Below are 23,998 nucleotides of genomic sequence, written 5' to 3' on the forward strand. Positions count from 1 at the left end.
GTATACGTGAATAGTACTATAAACGGTCGTATTCACCAAGTACGAATCTGGCTCTGATACCAATTGTTACGCGGAAGCGTGTGAAAGAGTAAAATTATTGTACTGAAAAATCACACTAAGTTCAATTCCCAGGAAAGAGAGGTAGATCACGAAGATCACTTAAATACCAAGTCTTTCCTAGCCGAATATCCTCAGATCGTAATTTAATAGCACAATAAATCACTACAATCACATTCACAAAATATGCAAAACAAATAATAAAGAACACCAGAATTTTAACGAGGTTCAGCAAATTTTGCCTACGTCCTCGGGCACTACCAAATATATTTCACTCCAAAAATTACAAGTGAAATTTACACCATCTATTATTAAGTTCAATTTTCGTGCCATTTAAAAAAAAAAACTTAGTTGATTGCATTGAAAAATCCCTTGTTAAAAGCTTAGATTTACCGTTTGTGCAGTAGAAAATTCATGCATGCAAAAATCCTAGTTAAAAAATGTCTCATACCATAGTCCAAATTTAAATAAACCTTACAGTCTCAAATAAAAATAAGAATAATATCAAAATAATAAGAAAAGAAATTTTAATAAAAATTTATGTGCCAAAAATTCCATAAAGAAACTTCTGAATATCGAATCCAAGCCTAGTCCTGAGAATTGTCTGTAAAGAGTAAAGTAGGGGGTGAGCTTAAAAAGCCCAGTGTGAGTCAATACAAAATAAGCATTTAATCAATCAAACAATCATTCATCAATTTATAAAATTCAACCAATTTGGAAAGTCAGTACAACATACAAACATGGCATGTTCAATGTTTCAATGCAATAATCCTACTCATTCATCCGCTACACACCATGGGTTCCCTAGAACTCATCATCTGAACTCCAAAATAGTATAGGCTTAAGCCCATTGTGGTTAAAACCACCAATAACAATATGCAAAAAATTTTGCTAGTAAAAATACAGACAAGCTACCAGTAAAAATGTGTTAAATCACCCAATAACGAGTTCGCAATGTAAGTTGTGAACCGATGTTCACAGGGTAGGTTGCGATCTGGGTGTTAGCTAGTCATCCGTGTGCTGCTAGGTTTTCTAGTTGGAAGTTCGCCGCGAGGTGGGTTTGCAGGTGTCAAAGGAATTGATTTTTCTTGAGCTATTTTTATAATTTGAATAGAAAAGCATGCAAATAAGATATCTTTTTAATATGGATCATGTTGTAATTGTGTGGTGTGATTGGTTGAATGGTGTGTTTTGTGGTGTTTTAACGAAGAGTCACTTTGGTGGCTAATGTGACATTCGAAATTCGGGTCGGACCGTCACGACTGAGTTTGGGGTGTCACAGTTGATGGTATTGATGGTCATGTCCAATATGTGGAGTACAAGGGCTTACCTGTCATCTACTACGAGTGTGGCTGCTATGCTGCTATGGGCACACTAAGAAGAGTTATCTGGAACAACAAGGGAATGGGAAAAAAGTGGACTTGACAAAGCCAACGATGGTGCCGACTATTGATATTGTGATGATTACAATTGCGGGTGCTATGAAGGATCTGGTTTCTCTATACGGACCTTGGAAGCAAGCTCTAGCCCAAAGACGAAGACCAAATATTTCGGGGAAGACTACTATGAAAGGAAAACAAGATCAACTGTTAGTTGAGGGAGTGAGAAAATCACGCTTCTAAATCTTTGAAGATAATGGTGATGAGAATGAAGTTGGTTTTGATAAGGAAATTGATGATACTCAAATGAAAAATAAGGCAATTTTAAAATGGAAAGAATCAAGGCGAGGGATTTTAAAGGGATCAAATTCTAAGGGGGTTGGTGAAGGATTCACGTGGAGGGAAAATTAATGGTGGGTTAATCACGAAGGCTAATGGAAAAGAGCCACAATCTGCCCTTGAGAAAGACTAGTCCAAATTGGTGGGGGTAGGAGAAAGTAAGAGAAATAGGTCTCGGATTCCACCTAGTTTCAATCCGATCATTATTAATGCTACTACCTTACCAAAATCGAGTCATACAGCTGTGATCATTGAGGACGACAACACCTTGAAGAAGAAGCAATAGAGTGACCCATGTGATTTTGCTTTTACTCTTGATCCCAACTCCCTGATTTTACTTTAAATGTATTGTTATTACTGATTTATATTTTCCTAAATTAATTGCTATATAATAACTTTTACCTTCAAGGTGGTCTTAGTATCTGAAGTCAAATTTCTATAAAATAGTAACATTTATTGATTGATTTATTGTTGAACTTGAAATCAAAATCCAATTTATGTTGTTATTGTCGATTACCCTTTTTCAATTTGTAATGTCTTACCTTACACGTGATAGGAGCATCTTTTCAATTTGTTACGTCTTAACTTACAATGTGATTGGGGGCATGTCATGGTAAACCATATACCTCTATTCTATTATTAAAATTTTTCATTGAATTGGTGTCGAAATTAATTAATATTAATTTAGTTAGAAAAATTATAAAATAACTTTTTATATTTAAAATAAACTATTATTTAAGGATATTTTAATTTTTTAATTTTAAAAATATATATATATATATATATATATATGAGAATTTAAGCTCATACCAATTACATCGAAAAACTTTAAAATTATCTTATCACTAATGCATTGTTTTAATTTATTTATACATTTTAATTTTATTATGCATTTTATTATCTCAATCAATTATATATTTATATTTACTATTTATAAAACTCTTTCTTGAGTTGGTGTTACCCAACAACTGGGTCACACCTCAGTAAGTGAGAGTACTTTAGTAATTTTATTTAAAAAACCAATAAAAATATGCCAATTAGGAGATTTAAAACCATGCCAATTGGATTAGCAAAATCTTCATGTTAAGACTCAACCAAAGTTTTATTTTATATATTTATATATTTTAAATTTGTTATACTCAATTTATATATTAATATCGTTCATTTTATTTGTTATTATTATTATTAATTAATTAATTAATTTCAAATCACACGTTTGATTATTTATTGTGTTAGTTGCTTACAATGTTAGTGGTTTCACATTGCTAACATATATACATTATAAACAAAAAATTAAATAGAGAATTCTTTATTGATCAGGCTTTATGTATACATGCATAAGGTCAAAAGATGGGAACTTGAGCTTAAATTAGGCTGTGCAAACAATTTTATATATAATTATTATTTTTAATTTTGAAATAATAATATTTTTATTTTCACATAAAAAATTTATTTGAATAATTATAATTTAAAAAAAACTTGTAATGTATAAACATATCTTTTCCGGAAAGTTATAATGTCGTGGAAAAATGTAACTTGTATCACAAGTTCTGTACCAAATGACATATTCTTTGATGAAAAACACAATGTGCCTATATATAAAACTCACTAATGCTCTTTTCACTATTTTGTTTTCTATTGTTTTAAGACTTGTTGTATCCTAGAGGTAAAATTAAAGTCTTAAAGATAGTGAATCACGCTTCAAATCTATTTCTTTCCTTTTAATTTTCTTTTTTTCACCTTAAGCTTCTTTCTTGTACTACAATTTTTTCTAACATATTGTATGTTTTTTTGAAACACATATTTGTGTTCTAAATGTGTAGTTTTCACACGCATATATATGATAGGATTTCTAATATTAATAATGTTGTTGATTGAGGTGCTGTCACAAATTAACTCAATAACAACTTAGGATTGATGACAATACCATGATAAATAATTTGGGTTAAATTCTGCTATTAGTCCCTATACTTAGCAAAAGTTGTGGATTTAGACTTTGTACTTTTATTTGGTCAATTTTAGTCCTTGTACTTTTCAAAATATGAGATTTTAGTCCTAGTCCAAATAGTAAAAATTAAATACGTTTGGTTAAATTCAATTACTAGTCCGATATTAAGCGTATTATTGCAGATTTAGTCCATTTTCTCTAATTATTGGATTATTCTAAGTCTCTATGTTTTTCAAATTTTGAAAATTCAGTCTTAACATAAATAGTAATCAGTAATCCATTAACTGGATTTAACATAAATGGAAATAATAAGCTAACATGACATTACACATATGATAATATGTTTGGTGCATCAGAGTTTGGAAATAGTAGAACTTCACTTAATGAATTTAACCATTATTGTTCGGTGAAGATGTGGAATTTTAAAATTTGAAAAGTACAATGACTAAAAATGACCAAATAAAATAGGGGGACTAACAAAAAATTTTAACCTAAAATAATTGTCTTCATTTAGCAATCCTAATATGATATATTCACGTGTTTAAATTTCGTTTACTTACAATTTAATCTAATTTTTATTTTAATATCGTACATATTTCATACGTTATTTAAATACATATTTGTATTCTAAATTTGTGATTTCCGTAAGCATAGGCCTGTGATAGGATTTCTAGTATATATTAAGCTTTTAATTGAGTTAGCGTAATAAATCAACCAATCAATGAATAAAAAGAAAATGATGAACTAACTAAACACTAACCCAGTTATGTAATAATTAAAATATTAATATTTTATGGAGTAAATTATATTATTTTAAAAGTATTTTTTATATAAAAAATAAAAATCCACATATTAGAAAAGTAATATGGTATTTAACATATCTACTTTATCAATTTAACTAAAATTTCGTTTAAAATCATTTATTAGCTTTTAGATGAATTAAATCGTGATAAAACCTACCCATTATAGACATATGTTAATTATATAGATTCAATATATAATTTGGTACTTGAGGTGAACATTTTTTTAGTGTGGTATTTTTTTTGGTCTATTGTGATATCCGTATTTGACAAAAGTTATACATTTGGATACTTGAATTTTCATTAAATCAATTCTAAAACACGGCTAATTATGAATTTTCATCAAATCAATTCTAAAATCTGAATTAAATCACATCCATCACATTGTATTTGGTAAATTAAAGGAAAAATAAAAAAATCCATAATTAACACCAAATATATTCTATTAACAAGATCATGAAAATTTCAAACTTAATAATATTAACAATTAACTTTCATTGAATCAACCTTAAAATCTGAATTGAACACTAAAAATTAATATCTTTTTGGTTACCAAAATATAAACTTTTGTAAAATATAAATACTAAATTATTTGTCAAAAAAATACTAAATTACACCAAAAATAATACAAGTACCCATTAGAAAAAGTCACAACTCGTGCATCGAATAATAATTAAGCAAATTATATATAAATGTTTGATTGAAGACAAAAGTAGGAGCAAGACGAGTTTTATTCTTACGAGCAGATGATGTTACCGTAATACTTGACCTTAATAGAAATGTTTTAATGGTCTAAAATTAAATTAAGGTTAAAGTGTAAATTTATCATACATTAACTTTTTTTAAAAAAGAATTTAATAGAATTTTTATTTTGAATAACCAAATACAATTTCATCAAACTTAAAATTTTATAATTTATAAAAAGTACAAACAAAAACTTTTTCATTTTGAGATGGCTAGGGCCTTTGCCTACTCTCGACATCGCCTTTGATGAACATGGTGTGATCATATGATGTAAACATGACACAACAAACACAAAAAACTGAATACAATATACAAAAATATCAAAATTTATATAACACAATACTTGTCATGTCTAATTATAACCAAAGAGTAATAAAAGATTAATTCAATCTCAAATTTCCTAACTAGTATTTGTATGTTAGATTAAAAAGTAAGCTAGTCATTTTATTAAAATTTTATTAATTTTTACCGTTAAAAACTAGTCATTGTATGTCAGAATAAGATATACATAGCACACTCATGTTTAATTGTCTAATTATTCCGTTAATCACACTAGTTTTTAACCGTAGAAATGGATAAAATTTTTAAAAGAAAAAACAGTTTGCCTTTTTATTTAACTTAAATGGACTAGTTTACTCATTTTTTGAGTAAAAAGAATAAAATACAATTATAATAAGGTCTCCTACTGAACTTTTACCCAAGATGGCTTGTATATTAAACTTGGAGTTCAGATATTTTGAACAGAACACAAAGTGAAAAATATTTACACACATTCCATTAGCTAAGAAAATGGTTTTCCATATTTCAAGGGTACCTTTTTCAAAACCCCAGAATTACAACCACAACTTCATAAAAAACGCCATATTATTGATGATCCTTGCTTGCTTTCACATTTTTCTCATCCACCCACTGCTCCATTTCATGTTAAAAACGTTACGTCTCACTTTGATTTGGCCTTTTATACCTTTGCCAATGCTTATAAATTACTAATAATTCAACACAATGAACGTATAAACTTTGGGTTTTGCTTTTATATCTAAGATGGCTTACATTAATTCCCTACTCATCATCTTCTTTGTTTTCTGTTTTCCTTCAATGGTTCTTTCCGAATCGTTCCGATCGATTCAATTGCCACCGAATGTCACGGGTCCCGAATCCATTGCCTTTGAGCTGGCAACTGGACGTTTTTACGTCGGTGTAACTGATGGTAGAATTTTGCAATATAACGGACCGACTGTTGGATTTGTGGAGTTTGGTTCTACCGGTCGAAATAGGTGATCCTTTTTACACCAAACTGAAGTTTGTGGATTTGTAGTATTTGAATTTTCACTCATTTTGAATTTTCTAATATAGGACTAAGACGATGTGCGATGGCATTACTGATCCGGATTTGGGTCCGATGTGTGGAAGACCATACGGTTTAGGGTTCCATTACGCTACGAATCAGTTGTATGTTTGTGATGCATACCTTGGTCTCATGGTGTTAGGGTCCGGAAGAAGACTAGCAACCCCACTTTCGACCGGTGTAGAAGGCGTGCCTTACCGCTTTTGCAATGGTTTAGATGTCCACCAATTGTCCGGAAACGTTTTTTTCACCGATTCCACCACTAACTATGATCTAAGGTTCGTTGTTCTTTCACGTTTCGGAAACTTTTGTTTCGTTTATACACATCAGCATTGATTAATTTACATGTTGTAGAAATGCTTCGAAAGGATTGGAATCGAATGATTCGACAGGGAGGTTGTTAATGTATAACCCGACCAATAATCGAGTTACAGTGTTGCTAAAGAACCTTCCAGGACCAGCAGGGGTAGCAGTTAGCCAAGATGGATTATATGCTCTAGTCTCCAACTACAATGCTAACAATACTATAAGGTTTTGGCTCCGAGGACCCCGAGCCGACACTTACGAGATCATTAACTTCCAGGCAAGGCCAAATAACATCCAGAGAACCCTAGTAGGTGACTTTTGGGAGGCAGCTGCCATGGTAAAACAATCGACGCAAACATTGGTGCCCATAGGGCAGCGGATCAGTGGACTCGGCCTGGTTCTTCAAACAGTAAATTTCGAACGATGGTATGGCAATAAATTGATCAGTGAAGTGCAGGAGTTCCGCGATGCACTATACGTAGCATCGCCAGATGTGGATTTTATAGGCATCTATTCATTTTAAATGACGTGACATCTATTGGATTTGAGCTTCAAATCTTGTCACTTATGATCTTGAAGTTAGATATAAAAGAAAATGTATGTTTTACCTTTATATTATGCTGCAAAATTAGACTGAGTTGGGAAAGTTGACATTCCTAATATGTAATAAAGTGTTGATTTGCTTTTCTTACAAGTAACAACTACAACTAGTGATCATGATATTTTATGAAGCCTAATTTTAAATTTAACCTTGAAATACCCAAATTTCTCATAAAAACTTTTAATATATTTAGTTAATAAGATCAATAAAAGCAGTGAAAATCTTAATCCAAAAAGTAAGATGGCAAAAAGGGAAATAACTTTAAAATCATGGAGACAAACAAGGGGAAGAAAAATAACTTATTGTTTATAAATGTTGGGTCTGAATATCATAAAAATTTAATTTCATTATTTTAATATATTATATATTTATAATTTTTTAAAGATTAAATCAAAATTTTATTATTTTATAAATTATAAAAGGTCTAAATGAAAATTTTTCATTTCAAGGGGGCCAGGCCCTTTCCCCCTTGGCTCCACCACTGGAAGTAAGATTAGTTATTGTAATTTATGAGATTGAATATTATAGTGACAATATTTAAATCATTGGAATCCAAATGCAATAATAATGGTGAGGTGCGAATAAAAATAATTATTAAAAATATTAATTTAAAATGAGTTTATAAACCGTTTGACTATTAGCTCAATTGACATTGACATTGTTGCCAGTGTAAGAAAACGTGAGTTTGAGCGTTATAATCCTCCTATTTAAACATTTGGAGGGGTTATGAGTAGTTATAGACATTGTATAAAAAAAGTGGGTTTGTAATATAATATATGATTATCTCAAGCATTTTTATTAAGAATTAAATTATATTTTTGTTAAATAATAATTTGGATATATAAAAATCATATGTATATTAAAAATTAAATTATGTAAAATAATTTTATATTAAATAAGAAATAAATTTATATTTATGATATATTAAAATTTATATATTTATTAAATTATTATATAAAATTAAATTTATTTTTATAACACTTTTAATGGATGCCTAACCAACAAACACCCTATCTTCTTGGAAACAAGACAAAATCCTCTTAAGGTAGATGTAAGCCAATTATGTTTTTTTATTCAATTATCAAAAGTTACAAAATGATCGTCTAACTATTAGTAAATTATATTTTAGTCACTCAACTATGAAAAGTTACAAAATAATCGTCGACTATTTAATTTTAATTTTTTTGTCACAAGCTAACTGATGTAAAAAAATAGAAATACTGAAAAATTCAATATAGTCGAATGATTAAAAGATAAAATTAAATAGTTGAATAACTATTTTGTAATGTTTTATAATTGGATGACTAAAAATAAATTACTAATTGTTGACATTTTTATAATTTTATAACTGGCAACTAAAAGAATCATAATTGAGCTAATATAATTTATCTAAAAAAATTATAGTTGAAAAGATTATATCGAATGGAGGGTTTATTTATTTTGCTAATACTTTTTGTTTTAGGAATTTTCGCTGATACTTTTAGCTTCAATAGAAAGTGAGAGCAACAATATTGTGAGAAATAATAAAAAATAAAAAATGCGCTTTTACTCAATTACCGTCCCCTATTGAGTATATTACCTTGTCGTCAGTTTGGGTTAAAATGGTAGTCTAATAATAGCCGTACACTTTGGCATCTTTGTATTAATGGGTTAAGTCTCGAGTAGAATTGTCTTGTTTGGATTCGACTCGAATTAGCCTAAATTTTTTTCTGTTGTTATTTTATTATCATTTTATTATTATATTGTTACTATTTTATTATTATTATTATTTGGATATTTTATAAATATTGTTTTATTGTTAAATTTGTTATTGTTTTAGAGAGATTTATTTGTTAAGTTACAATTATCTTAATGTTATTTAAGTATAAAATTTTTTAATGTATTTTTAATTTGTTAAGAAACATAAATTTTAATATTTTAGTGTATTTGATGTATTAAATTTTTTAAAATTTATTTTATATAAAAATTTAATACGATTAAATCAAATCAAAGCTAGGATTTAACAATTTTTATTTAGGTCGAGCTTGAGAAAAATTTAAAATCATTTTTCATACTAAAACCAAATATAAAAAAAAGATTTAGAATGTTAGAATGACTCAACCATCCATAATTAGTTCTATATATAAATATATATTTGGTGAATCTACTACATTGATTGCATTTTTCATAAGGAAGGGATACCAAAATCAATCAAACCCTTTACTTAAAACATCAAATCAGGCAGACAAATTACTTGGCATTGCCAAGCTTTTATGAGTGAAGTAAAAAAAAAATGAAAATGGAAAATACCCAAAGCAGGGCAGAATTTGAAATTTGGGAAAGGTTGAAAATAATTAAATTTAAAAAATAGATTTGTATAAAAAAATTAGGCGAGTTCAAAATATAAGTCGATTTAAACTTAAACGTTTAAAGATAAAGCCTAGCACGTCTCATTTTTTAATTTTCTAATATACTATTTTATTTTTTATATACTAGATAATTTATGACACAAAATTAAATTTTAGTAATATATAATATAAACATTAAACAAATGTAAAATTGACCATATATAAAATTTTAATAAATGAAAAAATGATTAAATTAAAACAATTTAAATATTTTTAAAGAAGATTAAAAATAGAAAATGTGCTAGGCTAAAATGAACTTGAGTTAATCATTTATAAATATGGGTGGATTAATAGTTATTATTTATGTTAAGACTAAAATTTTAAAATTCAAAAATATAAGAACTTAGGATGATCTAATCAAAGAATATGGACTAAATTTATAATTGTATGCAATACATGACTAGCAATTTAATTTAACCAAACGGATTTAACTGCTAATGTTTGTGTTAGGACTAATTTTCAAAATTCGAAAAGTATAAGGACTAAAATTGATCAAATTAAAGTATAAGGATTAAATCTAAAACTTTCACAAAGTACAAGAACTAATAACAAAATTGAACCAAATGAAAAATATCCAGAAGAAAGCAGAGTGGATAGAACTTCTTTTAGGAATAGGATTCCCTAGTCCCTGTTTTACTTGGGAGTTGCGATATATATATATAGACAGGGACCGCTAAACGACTCTCCCATGAAACTACCGGAAAATCCTAAAAGAATAGAAAAAGAAACTAAACGTTAATGGAGAGGGATTCTGGGTCGTGGTATTCGAACTTTGCAACTTCGTATTATTTCGATATAGAGATGACTGAACTCACTCAACATCAAATCCCACAAGACTACGAGGAATATGTCGATAGTGCAGGAAGTTGCGGCCGCTTTCGTTACTGCCATGCTTTGCTCGATCGCCATGACAACCCCGATTCCACTAAACTTTGCCAACTGTTGTGCAAAAGCTTGTTCGAGCAATGCTCGAAATTCACCCCATGGGAGCACGAAATCCACGAAGGATTCGTGGACTTGCGCGAATCCGAAATCTTCAAGTATCTCGAATCTATATGTATAGATGAACGCAACAAGAACATAAACAAGTTCTTGATCATTGTGCAATTTGGAGTGTTTACCAGTAGCAATAATGTTCTTGATTATGATGATTATGATTATTACGACATCGATGAGGAGGAACTGGGGTTCGTGCCGGCTAGTGAATCGAGCATCGAAGCATTGGAGAAAGTTTCGGATTTAAGTCTTGGGTTTCGTTGTGCGATTTGCCTTGAAGAAGAAAAGGAAGAAGTTAAACGGATGCCGTGTGGGCATGTGTTTCATACCCAATGTATTCAACAGTGGCTCGCCAACAGTCATTTGTGTCCATTGTGTCGTCATGCCATGCCTTCTGTTTTCTAAATCTTTGAAATTCAATCCTTCCTTACACATTCATGCCTTTTGTTTTGTTTTTAGTTCAATTTTGAATTTTAATTTTTCCAATATTCAACGCAGAACTGAGTAGTTTGATTGTATCAATCTGCAACCCTGTAAATTTCATGCATGTATTTGTTAATTTTAAACTTAGTTTTACACCCAATTTAGTAAAGTAGCTCAATATTTTAAGTAAATTTATACCACATAGCTCAAATAAGAGAATATCCAACCTCGAATCCCATCTTAAATGATTTCAATTATATCTATCGGAATGTCAAGAAGAGGACATTTATGAAATCTATAGATGAGAGAGTATGATGATCTATGTTGACTAGTTGTAAGTCTCGTGTTAATGTTAATGGATTGAAGGCTATTGAATAAAAAACCTGGATTAATAAAGAGGACAAGTTGATTTATGTTAACTCAAAGCCCTCAATGCCATCTTCCTTAATTTTAATAATTAATTTTATAATCAAATTGGTGGTGAGACCTGTTAGACAACTATTAAAATAAAAAAAAATTAAAAAAAAGTTCTAATTCAATCGATTTTTTATTTTTAGTTCAATCGATTTGTGAGTCAACTAATTTAATTTCCTTTTTCGAATCAATATACCAATTAATTTTCAATCCAGTACAACTAACTGACAATGTTAAAGTTGTGTTTCACTTATTGATGGTAGTTGTGTATGATAGGAGCAAGGGGGAGAGAGAGCTGCCTGAGGTGATGAGTTGTGGTGGCTAGTAGATAGTTGGTGAGAGCTAAGAGGGATCCCAAATTGGGTTAGAGAAGATGACACAGTGGTGGGTAAAAAATAGTAAAAATATAAAGTGTCAGCTGCTGTTAGGAATTAAAGTTTTGAGAGACTAAAATGAAAATTTAATGGTGATTAAAAATTACAAAGATTTTTTTCGATGATCAAAATGAAAATTGTCGTAACCATTTTTTGAAAAACGGGTATCGACTTGGATTTTGACAATGAAAATGAATAGAGGAGTCGCCACCGATCCTTTTTGACGAGGTGTGATCGGGTCACCTCGTAAAAGTGGTTGTTTTTAATAAATAGTTTGATTTATTTAAACAACAATTTTGGTCTACGCAAATCAAGAAAACAGGTTCGGGAGTCGGTTACGCACGAGGAAGGATTAGCACCCTCGATACGCCTAAAATTGGTACCTAGTTGATTAATTAGTGTCTTAGTGTTGAAGATTGAAAACTTGGAAGACTTTTGAAATACGATCCCTCTTTGTAAAGAAAATGCTTAAATATTAAAGACTTTCTCATCTCAAAATATGAAATATCACATCCAGTGAGTTAGGACACAACATTTTGAATTTTCGAGAGCGAGCTTGCCTTTTATAAAATCTGTGTATTTTATTAAAAGGGTATTCGATTATTTAGAATAAATGAGAGAAATCGAAATCCAGTAAGTTAGGACACGTTTTCTCGAATTCTCAAACTCCGAATATTGCCTTCATTTCAAAACAAATTCTTATTTCGAGATGACCAAATGTCATACCTGGTAAGTTAGGGCACAACACTTCGCATCTTCGAGAATAAGCATTTTTCAAAACTTGTATAGCGATTTAAAAGAGTATTCCGCTATTTAGGTTAAATGAGGAAAATCGAAACCCAATAAGTTAGGGCACGACTGTCTCGAATTACCAAATACGGAATATTACTTTTATGAAAGAATTATTTTAAAGTATCGAAAAGAACATGATGTGATTTATAGTAAAATATAAAAGCAAATTATGGTATCAATAATAACATATAATAATGGGTGACAATGATGAGCAATTATAAAAGAGGATAACATAAGAGCATGGTTAGTAACATTTAAACATAAACAAATGCGTGAGGAAAATGAAATGATCGAGGACATAAGTAAATTAATAAATAAATAAATAAAAGTGAATAAAACATGGCAAAATAAAAATGGCAAATGATAACGAAAACGATAATTATAATGATAATTTAAATAATAATAGCATAAAATGATAACGATATGTATGGTATTAAAATATATACGTATATTAAAGATATACATAATATTGCCTTTTTTCTTATGGAACAAAAAAAATTAACTAAAATTGCCGGGTTCTATCTTAAGCTTGGGCTTTCTAGAGGCCCACTAGCATAATTAAACCTATGCCAACATTCACGGAGTTCCCGAAAATTGGGGCGTTACAACTCTACCCTCCTTAAAGAAATTTCGTCCTCGAAATTTACCTAATCCAACTAGTTGAGGGTATTGTTGACGCATAGTCTCTTTTGATTCCCAAGTAGCTTCTTCCCTTCCATAATTACGCCAAAGTACTTTCACTAACTGGACAGATTTCCTTCTGAGAACCTTAACAACTCGAGCCAATATTTGCACAGGCTCCTCCTCAAAGGTCAAATCAGTCTGAACTTCAATTTCTGCAACTAGCAGGACATGAGCAGGGTCAGCACGATAACGCCTTAACATGGAGACGTGAAAAACATCGTGAATCCTGTCTAACTCTGGAGGCAATTCCAACTGATAACCCACTGGGCCTACTCGCTTCAAAACCCGATAAGGTCCAATGAACCGCAGACTCAACTTGCCCTTCTTACCGAACCTTAATATCTTCTTCCAAGGAGAAACCTTTAAGAAGACCATATCACCTACTGAGTACTCAATCTCCTTACGCTTCAAATCTGCATACGACTTTTGCCTATCAGATGCTTCTTTTAACCGGTCCCTAATTATTCTGACCTTATCCTCAGTATCAGCTACCAACTCTGGTCCAAGAATTTGTCGCTCTCCTAGTTTAGTCCAATAACTAGGTGTACGACACCTTCGTCCATACAGTGCTTCATACGGTGCCATTCGAATACTCGCCTGGTAACTGTTATTGTACGCAAATTCTGCCAACGACAAGTAATCCTCCCAACTACCTCGAAAGTCAATCACGCATCCCCTCAACATGTCCTCTAGAATCTGAATAACCCTTTCCGATTGACCATCAGTCTGAGGATGGAAAGTCGTACTAAAATTCAATCACGTCCCCAACACCTCATGCAACTTTTGCCAAAACCGAGATGTAAATCTGGGATCCCGATCAGAAATAATTGAAATTGGAACTCCATGAAGTCGCACAATCTCCGCCACATACAACTTGGCTAACTTTTGAAGTGAAAAGTCAGTACGAACAGGTATGAAATGGGCAGATTTTGTTAACCTATCCACCACTACCCACACAGAATCTTTCTTGGTGGGTGTCAAAGGTAGCCCACTCACAAAGTCCATAGTGACTTTCTCCCACTTCCACAATGGAATTTTCACCGGTTGCAGTAATCCAGAAGGAAATTGATGTTCAGCTTTCACTTGCTGGCATGTCAGACATTTCTCCACGAACTCCGTTACTTCTCGTTTAAGCCCAGGCCACCAGTACAGTTCTCGCAAGTCGTGATACAACTTATTGCCTCCAAGATGCATGGCACAAAGTCCCCCATGAGCTTTCTTCAATATTGACTGTCTCAAGTCAGAGTCCTTCGGAACACAAATTCTTCCTCGGAAGCATAAAACTCATTCAGTATTCAGTCCAAAATCCTCATTCTCACCCTTCTCAACTTGCTGAAACCGAAGAACCAACGAGTTATCCTTCAACTGTTTTTCTTTAATCTGCTCAGTCCAAATAGGCCTCACTTGCAATTCTGCTAACAGACTTCCATCATCAAACAGACTCAAACGTGCAAACAAGGCTCTCAAATCAGAAACAACCCTTCGACTCAACGCATCAGCCACCACGTTAGCCTTACTTGGGTGGTACTCAATCGAACAGTCATAATCCTTAAGCAACTCTACCCATCTTTGTTGCCTAAGGTTTAACTCCTTCTGAGTTAACAGATACTTAAGACTCTTATGGTCAGTGTATATAATACACCTTTCTCCGTACAAGTAATGTCTCCAAATCTTAAGTGCAAATATCACTGCTGCCAACTCTAAATCATGAGTCGGATAGTTCCCCTCATGAGGCTTAAGCTATCGTGATGTATATGCAACCACCCTACCCTCTTGTATTAACACGCAGCCCAAACCCACGTGTGATGCATCACTGTACACACTAAAATCCTTCCCAGACTCCGACTGAATTAACACAGGTGCTTCAGTCAAAACTTTCTTTAACTTCTCAAAAGCTTCCTGCTGCTTCTTAATCCATATAAACGGTACTCCTTTCCTTATGAGTTTTTTCAAAGGTGCTGCCATCACAGAAAAACCTTCCACAAACCTTCTGTAGTATCCTGCCAACCCTAGGAAACTTTGAATTTTCGACACCGTCCTAGGTGCCTTCTACTCCAAAATTGCTTCAATCTTTCGAGGGTCCACCTTAATCCCTTTGGCAAAGACTTCATGTCCTAAGAAGGTTACCTCCCTCAACCAAAATTCACACTTGCTGAACTTCACAAAGAGTTTCTTCTCCCTTAACACTCGCAACACTATACGGAGATGCTCATCATGTTTCGCTTCAGTTTCAGAATATACCAGGATATCGTCAATAAAGACGACTACGAACCGATCTAAAATGGTTGGAACACACGATTCATCGAGACCCATAAGCGCTGCAGAGCGTTAAATCAAATGGCATAACCGAAACTCGTAATGACCATACCGAGTCACGAATGTTGTCTTATGGATATCGCCTCCTTGACCTTTAATCGATGATATCCAGATCGAAGGTCGATCTTGGAAAATACAGAAGCTCCTCTAAGCTGGTCGAACAAATCATCAATCCTTGGCAGTGGATACTTATTCTTAATCGTCAGTTTGTTCAACTAGCGATAATCAATGCACATCCGCATCGTACCATCCTTCTTTTTCATGAATAGCACTGGTGCTCCCCATGGAAACACGCTTGGCCTAATGAAGCCCCTATCCAACAACTCTTGAATTTGAACCTTTAACTCCACTAACTCCTTCGGTGCCATCCTATACGGTGCGATGGACACGGGCGCCGTTCCAGGCAACAAGTCTATTCCAAACTCAATTTCTCAATTCGGAGGCAATCTTGGAAGCTCCTCCGGAAAAACATCTTGGAACTCCTTTACGGTCCTAACCTTATCCACTATCAGTCCCTCCTCTTCTGACTGACTTACAAATGCCAAATAGGCCTCACAACCTTTCCCAATCCACTTTTCGGCTCTTAAAGCCGACACCACATTGGACAAATAATCCCTTCGCTCACCTATCACTATAACCTCCTCATCCTTTGTGGTCCTTAACACCATTCGTTTAGCAAAGACAATCCGAGTCGCTTTATGCTTAACAAGCCACCCATTCCCAAAATGAGATCAAACTCTCCGAACAGTAACTCCATCGATCTCCAGGAAAATCTTACCTTGAGTTTCCAAGGGTACATCCCTATACAATTTGTCTACCCTAACCGAGTGACCCAAAGGACTTAGTACAGATACCCCACTCACAATCTCCTCAGAGCAGTCCAAGTTGTCCATAATCCGTTCTGTGGCCTCCAATCAATATTCTGCCACATTCGAGGCGATACCAGGCACGCCCCTAAAGATCTCCGCTCTGTTAGCCCGAAGTCGTTCAGAAATAGATCCCTGAACTCCATTGCCCGTACTTGCCCCGGCAACCCTTTCCAGAACACGAAGCATTGTCTATGACAGGGCATCATCCCCGGTACTGCAATCATAAGACTCTACCTCTGTTGCAGGTGGTACCGGTGCATCCACCACCGGTATATGTCTCGAAGACAAAGATCTCGCTCGAGCATTTTCTCGGCTTCGTCAACGGCCTCTTGTACTCATATCGTATTATCTTGATTACGAATTTTTATGCATCAATTAATATTCCAGTGTTTATTACAGATGTTTTATGAATCAGACAGTAGTTTAGAGTTTGTTTTCGTAGAATCGAAGTCTAGCTACAGTTTCAGTCTCTTATCAGATTTTCCTATGGTTTCAGTATCATCCTATCTAGAGTATCCTAGCAGGATTTCAGTACAGACAGATAAGTCAAAAAAATATTCAGAAGAGTTCAGAGTAATACTTACAGACTTGAGCCGGAGATTCAGAATGCCACATTCTAAATATCTAAATTTTGAAAATCAAGTTTTTTGTATTCTTTATAAAATTTTCGTTTTCGAAAATCTTTGTTTTTGTAAACCCATTCCACAACCGAGTTGTTGCAACCTAGGCTCTGATACCACTAAATATAGCACCCCAAACCCTGCCCAGACATTATGACCGGATCCGACATGCCACATCGAAGCGTTCAAAATATTTTATATTGTTGATCCAGAAAAACTTACTTAGTGTTTTAAAAGATAATTTCATTATAGGTTAAAGTGAATGGAAGCTGTGCACTAAGTAGGAAACCGGAAAAGAGGTGGCGAGTCCATCGGACTGCTTAAGTACCAAGCTCTCTTCGGATCCAATCCTAGACATGCATACCGCCATTGCCACACCTTAACGTCATGGATATTTCTAGGAAACTGATTTGATTAAGTCATTTTTAGAAAAAGTGATTAATTTTGGAAAATACTTTCATTGCGGAAGCTTTGCTTGTTGTCGTGTTATTTTGAAATCAATTGCTGTGTTTTGAAAACGCACCCTAAAGCTATCCAATTTCAACAGTTAAAATAAGTAATACCTATCTTAGTAATACATATTAAAACCATCAAAAATAATTAAGCGGCCTTATTACATTTAAAAACTCAAAACTTCAAACGTAAATAAAAGGATGTCCAGTTCACGTAAGAAAATCAAACTTTCGAGCGGGTGGCCACTCGAATTCCTCACAACTCCAAGCCCACTATGGTTGGAGATTTCTGCGTGGATGAAAATAAAAGGGGTGAGTTTGGGGAAACTCAGTGTAAAGAAAACCCATTCAAAGCCTAAGTCACTCAAGCCTATTGGGCCTAAGCCCATTCAGTAACAAAGGGTCTTGGACCGAGCCCTTTTCATTACAATAAACCGGGCCTTAGCCCTTATTCAGATAATGATATGGCCCATAGGCCCATTTCAAAATACATGCAACATCAATAACATATGCAAGCCCATTTGGGAGACTACTCAACCCACCAACCACTACACTCCACCCGCATTAGCCCTATACTCCATGTGGAGAATAGCTCAACCCACCCAAATTTCAACACTCCACATTTGCGCATTTGCTCGCTCGCTTATCATAAATTGAGGCAAAGCCTCCAAGACGTGGACAAGCCACTTTCAATACTTCCTCCATCAATATCCCAATCCCATGCATCAGATAATAACAACATGGCAAGCAGTAAATAACAACAGTCAAACATGCATTTAGGTCAATTTAACCCAGGGGTATTTCTAATTTACCTACTAGGGTAAACTGTAAATTTTCCACTTTTAAAGGTATTTCAGTAATTTATCTATTTTAGGGTTTTTCATGCATATTCCTACTTTTCACGTACTAACAGAATCACGTACCGAGGGTTTTTACCGAATTGGGCCCGTTGGCCCATCATTCCAATTTTGGCCCATTAAGCCCAAAAATATCGAGGGCACAGAAATCATGCACTTTGCAGTCCAAATTTTGCAGCTTACCAAAAACATTAATCGATTTACCTCACGAGCATTCGCACATTCGAAAATCTACAAAATACCAGTTTTCGGCATTTTGACTTTTCGACTTTTGTCGATCCAGACTAAAAAAGAGGGTGTTAGTTACACACCTGTTTGTGACGATATGCTGACGAGATCCACACACGAACCGCCTACAATTGGATTACTAACACGTTAATCTAACATTCAAATACAAACTACGTATTAACCCCTTACAATATTAGGCCAACCACACTTATAGATCATAATATGCTTATAAGAAAACAATAAGCAACTCATTAACAAATTTTTGTCAATGTTTACCATATAATCATAATTTCACTGCAAGTTGTCTTCCTGAGCAACAGTCACTAAATCATTTATAACTGGAGCTACGAAACTCCAAATCAAGTGCCGTTAATTTTCCCTGAAAATAGACTCATATATATTCTATCCATAAAATTTTAAGAATTTTTGGTTTGGCCAATCAATACCAGATTTTTCTTAAAGTTTCCCATGTTTCACTGTTTGACTAATCTGATCAATTTTCATTACGAATCAAATTTCTCATTGTACAGAATTCAAAATATGTTCTTGTTTATTTCATTAGAAACTAGACTCAATAAGCTTTAATTAAATAATTTATTCAGCTTCTAATTCATCTCCCACAATTTATGGTGATTTTTCAAAGTCACGTTACTGCTGCTGTCCTAAGCAGATTTATTACCAAATCACTCTTTCATACACCTATCTTGCATGCATGTTATTTAAACATGTATATCACCAATCAATCATCACATATCTATGATTTTTACTTAAGCATAATCTCCATTTCATCATTTTAAAGCACAACATGTTAGCCGATTTTTCCCTTTAGCATCTAAGGCACATGCATGCTCATTTGTTTGGCTCAACTTCACATATCTTCCATTTTTCATCAAAAGAACATGAAACAACAACCATTTCCTTCATTTTAATTCATGACCAAATGCTCACAACACAACTAAAAATCAAAATATACTTCAAGAGTTAAGGTAGAATCAAGAAGAACTCATGAACCTCAAAATAGAAGCAAGGTACCAAGAACTTACCTTCAATTTTCCTCCTCCTAATGACCGAATACTCAAGAGCTTTCTCCTCTCCTTTCTCTTCTCTAACTTTCAGCTATGATGAACAAAGATGGACAAAACTTTGTTCTTTTCACCCATTTTTCTTTTAATAAAACTTCATATTTCATCCATTTAATTCTTTAATACAAAAGACATGAAATTGTTATCATGAAACATTTACCTAACCCATTATCATGAAACATTTACCTAACCAATTATCATGGAACATTTACCTAACCTATTATCATGGAATATTTACCTAACCTATTATCAATTTGTATCAATTTGTACTATAAATTATGGATATCAAGTGCACATTTTGTCTACAACAATATGATGGCTGGCCACTTCATGTAAAATGGGAGGTTTGTCATGCAAATCCTCCTATTTTGCACTCCTATTTATTTGGCCACTTCAATTTAGCCTATAGCATTTTCAAACATTTTCACATAGGGCCTATTTCATAATTTCACCCTTTTTTTCTTATGGAACAAAAAAAATTAACTAAAATTGCCGGGTTCTATCTTAAGCTTGGGCTTTCTAGAGGCCCACTAGCATAATTAAACCTATGCCAACATTCACGGAGTTCCCGAAAATTGGGGCGTTACAAAATCACTTATCCCACCGCCCCAATACATCTCCTGCAAGTGGCCTCTGCTCCACCGCCGTTTTGCCTGCAACAATAAAAAGAGAAGAGACAGATTAGTCAAAGAGGGCAAGTTGTAAAGAATTGGCTATAAAAAGCCAAGTTCAAAACCATTGTATCTCTCGGCAAATTCTTTAGATACAAAATAAAGCATTCAATCTTTCTAGCAAAAAAACAGCAATATTATCCATCAAAAAAGAGAGAAACAGCATCAAAAAAAAAAACTAAAAGCCCTCAGAAACAGAAGCCATAGGCAAGGTGATTCGTTTACTTTCCTTTTTTTTTTTTATTGTTATTTCATAGCCAAATCTACCTATTAAATACCCTTATATAAGTATAAATATACAACATAAACAAAAGAAACACAATTTAAAACAAGAAAAGGGAAGTTTTTTACCTCCAACCGCCGTGCACGGCGGTCGCCGGCACTGGAGACGCGATGGAGGACTGTGGTAGACCGCCGGAGCGCTGACCGAGCTCGAACCTGCAGAGAAAACAAAGAAAAAAGGCTAAGTTTTTTTGAAACAAACAGCAAAAATGATTTCAAAGACAAAATTTTGGCTTATATAGATGATACAAAACGGCGCCGTTTTGGTTGGCACCCATAAGCCCAAAACGACGCCGTTTAGCCACCCTGACCCGAGGACTAGCTCCGACCTGCTTCAGGATCCGCGCGTTTTCATATGATGGTCTAATTACGCGCGCGATCCTTCCGCTTTTCACACGTTTTGCAATTAGCTTTTTATTTCTTTCAAATTGGCCTCAAAATTCATCACGTTTTGTGATTTAATCCTCCCTCCTGCGACGTCGTTTTAAGGGTTCAGGTAAATTCCCCTTTTGGCCCCCGTATGTTATTTCTGTATTCAAATAGGTGCCTCTTTTTATATTTCCTTTCAAATTGGCCCCAAAATTCTGTTTTAGTTTCGAATTGGGTCCCTTCTTTGAGATCTAATCTGATTTTTATATTATTTTTACTCTATTTTTTATTTTTAGCATTATTTTAACTGTTATTATTATTATTATCATATTCATTAACATATTATTATTATTTTTGCTATACTATTGTTATTATTATGTATATGCATACCTTTTGTTATTTTTATGTATATTTTAAAATATTATTATCGTTATTATTATCACCCATATGGTTATTATTATTACTATTAATATATATTTTACTGCATATGTACGTATATACATTTTCTATATGTATAGTATTATTTTAATTACTTTATTTTAATATTACTATCATATTATATTTACTTTTTATGCTTAACATTATTATTATTATCACTATTATCATTATATATTAGTGTACATTTTATATGTACATATACACATTTATATATGTAGTTTATATATATATATATATTATTACTTTAATTTAATACTTTTATTGCTTTTTCTTTTGTATTTCTATTATTACATAGTAGTAGTATGTATTTTCATTTTATATATATATATATATATATAGCATTATTAATAGCTTCATATTATTTGTTTTAGGTATCTGTATGTCACATATTTTTCATTAAATATATATACATTATATTTCCTATTACGCACATATCTTAATATTATATTACGTACATTTTTACACATATATATATATTTTATGTATACCTGTCTATACTTTTAATATATTACACATGTTTTTATGTATATATATGTTTGGTAATATCGCATTTTTATATATTTTAATACTACGTATACATTTTATTTCTATTATTACGTATAAGTTTTAATACATATATTTATATATTTATATATCGTTATTATTAGTCTTTTATTATTTATTACTATTTTTAATAAATATTATGTATATATTTGTAATCTGGTATTATATGTTTTACATACCTATGCTCCCTACTACTTCATATTCACATTATTACTATCATGTTTAAAGACCATGCATTATCATCGTTTCGCACTATTGTTATTTACATTATTATTATTCCTGTTTTCGTTTTCGTTATCATTGTCATTATTATTTTTGCCATGTTTAACATTTGTTTATATTTGCATACTATTAGCCTTGATATTACTTCACCTGTTACGGTTGCTCATGTTATTGTTTTGACACCGTCGCATTATTATTATATTCTTATACATGTCAATGCTATATTTTGCTTTTACATTTTACTATAAATCGCGTTATTTTTTGCTCAATATATTAAAACAATTCTTTCATAAAAAGAAAAATCCGTTATTAGGTAATTCGAGATAATCGTGCCCTAACTTACTGGGTTTCGACTTTTCTCACTTAACCTAAATAACGGAATATTCTTTTTAAATCACGATACAAGTTTTAAAAATGCTTATTTTCGGAGATATGAAGCGTGGTGCCCTAACTTACCGGGTATGACACTTTGAAACTTCGAAACAAGATCTTTTACAAGTAAAGGCAATGTTCGGTGTTCGGGAATTCGAGGAAACGTGCCCTAACTTACTGGGTCTCGATCTTCCTCGTTCACCCTAACTAACCGAATACTCTTTTAAAAGAGGTCAAAATATATATTTTAAATACAAGGCAAGCTCATTCTCAAAAGTTCGAGATGCCGTATCCTAACTCACTGGATATAACATGTCGTTGCCTTGAGACGAGAATGTCTTTGACATTTCAATGTTCACTTTACAAAAAAGGATCGTATCTTAAATTCTTTCAAGTTTTCAATCTTCGACACTAATACACTAATTAATCAACTAGGTACCAATTTTGGGCGTATCGGGGGTGCTAATCCTTCCTCGTGCGTAACCGACTCCCGAACCTATTTTCTTGATTTGCGTAGACCAAAATTGTTTTTTTAAATAAATCAAGTTATTTATTAAAAACAACCACTGCAATGAGGTGACCCGATCACACCTAGTTAAAAGGATCGGTGGCGACTCCCGTTTTTTGTGTTCATTTTTAAAATTCAAGTCGATTCCCGTTTTAAAAAAAAATGGTTACGACAATAACAATGGATGAACTTTTTAATAATACTTTTACTGCCAACTTTAGATAGTTTCTGGTTTCTACAAAGATGCCAATGTGAAGCGATATTATTGTACTTTCATTGAGCTTGCCTCTGTTGAGCTTTGTTTCTCTTATTTTAACCCAAACCAGCAACGCAATAACTTACAAATACTTCTATATGTGTGAATTACATGCTATTTTATATGATTAAACTTTTAAAGAACAATCAAGAATTGATCTCAAACGTTCTTATCAGGTTTTTGTACTTATATATTTCGAATATCTGTCATGCTTCGATGTGTCTTTTAAGAAGAGTACTGCCATGTTATACATCTTAGAGAAATGTTTTTTCAGGTTAGCGTTGAGATCAATGTAATTGCAGATTGACAAAGATGAATGAAGGG

The 23,998-nt window shown here is 32.7% G+C and overlaps 2 protein-coding genes across 2 annotated transcripts; both read left to right on the top strand.

Annotated features, from left to right (window-relative positions):
* The first annotated feature begins 6,264 nt into the window (after nt 1-6,264).
* LOC108481939 (protein STRICTOSIDINE SYNTHASE-LIKE 11-like) lies at nt 6,265-7,619 on the top strand. Its single transcript, XM_017785038.2, has 3 exons — nt 6,265-6,541; nt 6,621-6,890; nt 6,967-7,619. The coding sequence occupies exons 1-3, from the start codon at nt 6,309-6,311 to the stop codon at nt 7,439-7,441; spliced, it is 978 nt and encodes a 325-aa protein (XP_017640527.1). The 5' UTR covers nt 6,265-6,308; the 3' UTR covers nt 7,442-7,619.
* A 3,025-nt stretch (nt 7,620-10,644) lies between these two features.
* LOC108476009 (E3 ubiquitin-protein ligase ATL59-like) lies at nt 10,645-11,307 on the top strand. The gene has a single exon (XM_017778049.1). The coding sequence runs from the start codon at nt 10,645-10,647 to the stop codon at nt 11,305-11,307; it is 663 nt and encodes a 220-aa protein (XP_017633538.1).
* Nucleotides 11,308-23,998: the final 12,691 nt, after the last annotated feature.

This window comes from Gossypium arboreum, chromosome 7 (genome assembly GCF_025698485.1).
Source record: "Gossypium arboreum isolate Shixiya-1 chromosome 7, ASM2569848v2, whole genome shotgun sequence".
In the NCBI taxonomy this organism is placed as follows: Eukaryota; Viridiplantae; Streptophyta; class Magnoliopsida; order Malvales; family Malvaceae; genus Gossypium; species Gossypium arboreum.

What these genes read in the sequence shown, in the direction of transcription:
- LOC108481939 (XM_017785038.2), top strand. Translation starts at nt 6,309, where the DNA reads ATGGCTTACATTAATTCCCTACTCATCATCTTCTTTGTTTTCTGTTTT. An exon ending in GGTTCTACCGGTCGAAATAG is followed by an intron (nt 6,542 to 6,620) that starts GTGATCCTTTTT and finishes TTTCTAATATAG; the next exon opens with GACTAAGACGATGTGCGATG. An exon ending in ACCACTAACTATGATCTAAG is followed by an intron (nt 6,891 to 6,966) that starts GTTCGTTGTTCT and finishes TACATGTTGTAG; the next exon opens with AAATGCTTCGAAAGGATTGG.
- LOC108476009 (XM_017778049.1), top strand. Translation starts at nt 10,645, where the DNA reads ATGGAGAGGGATTCTGGGTCGTGGTATTCGAACTTTGCAACTTCGTAT.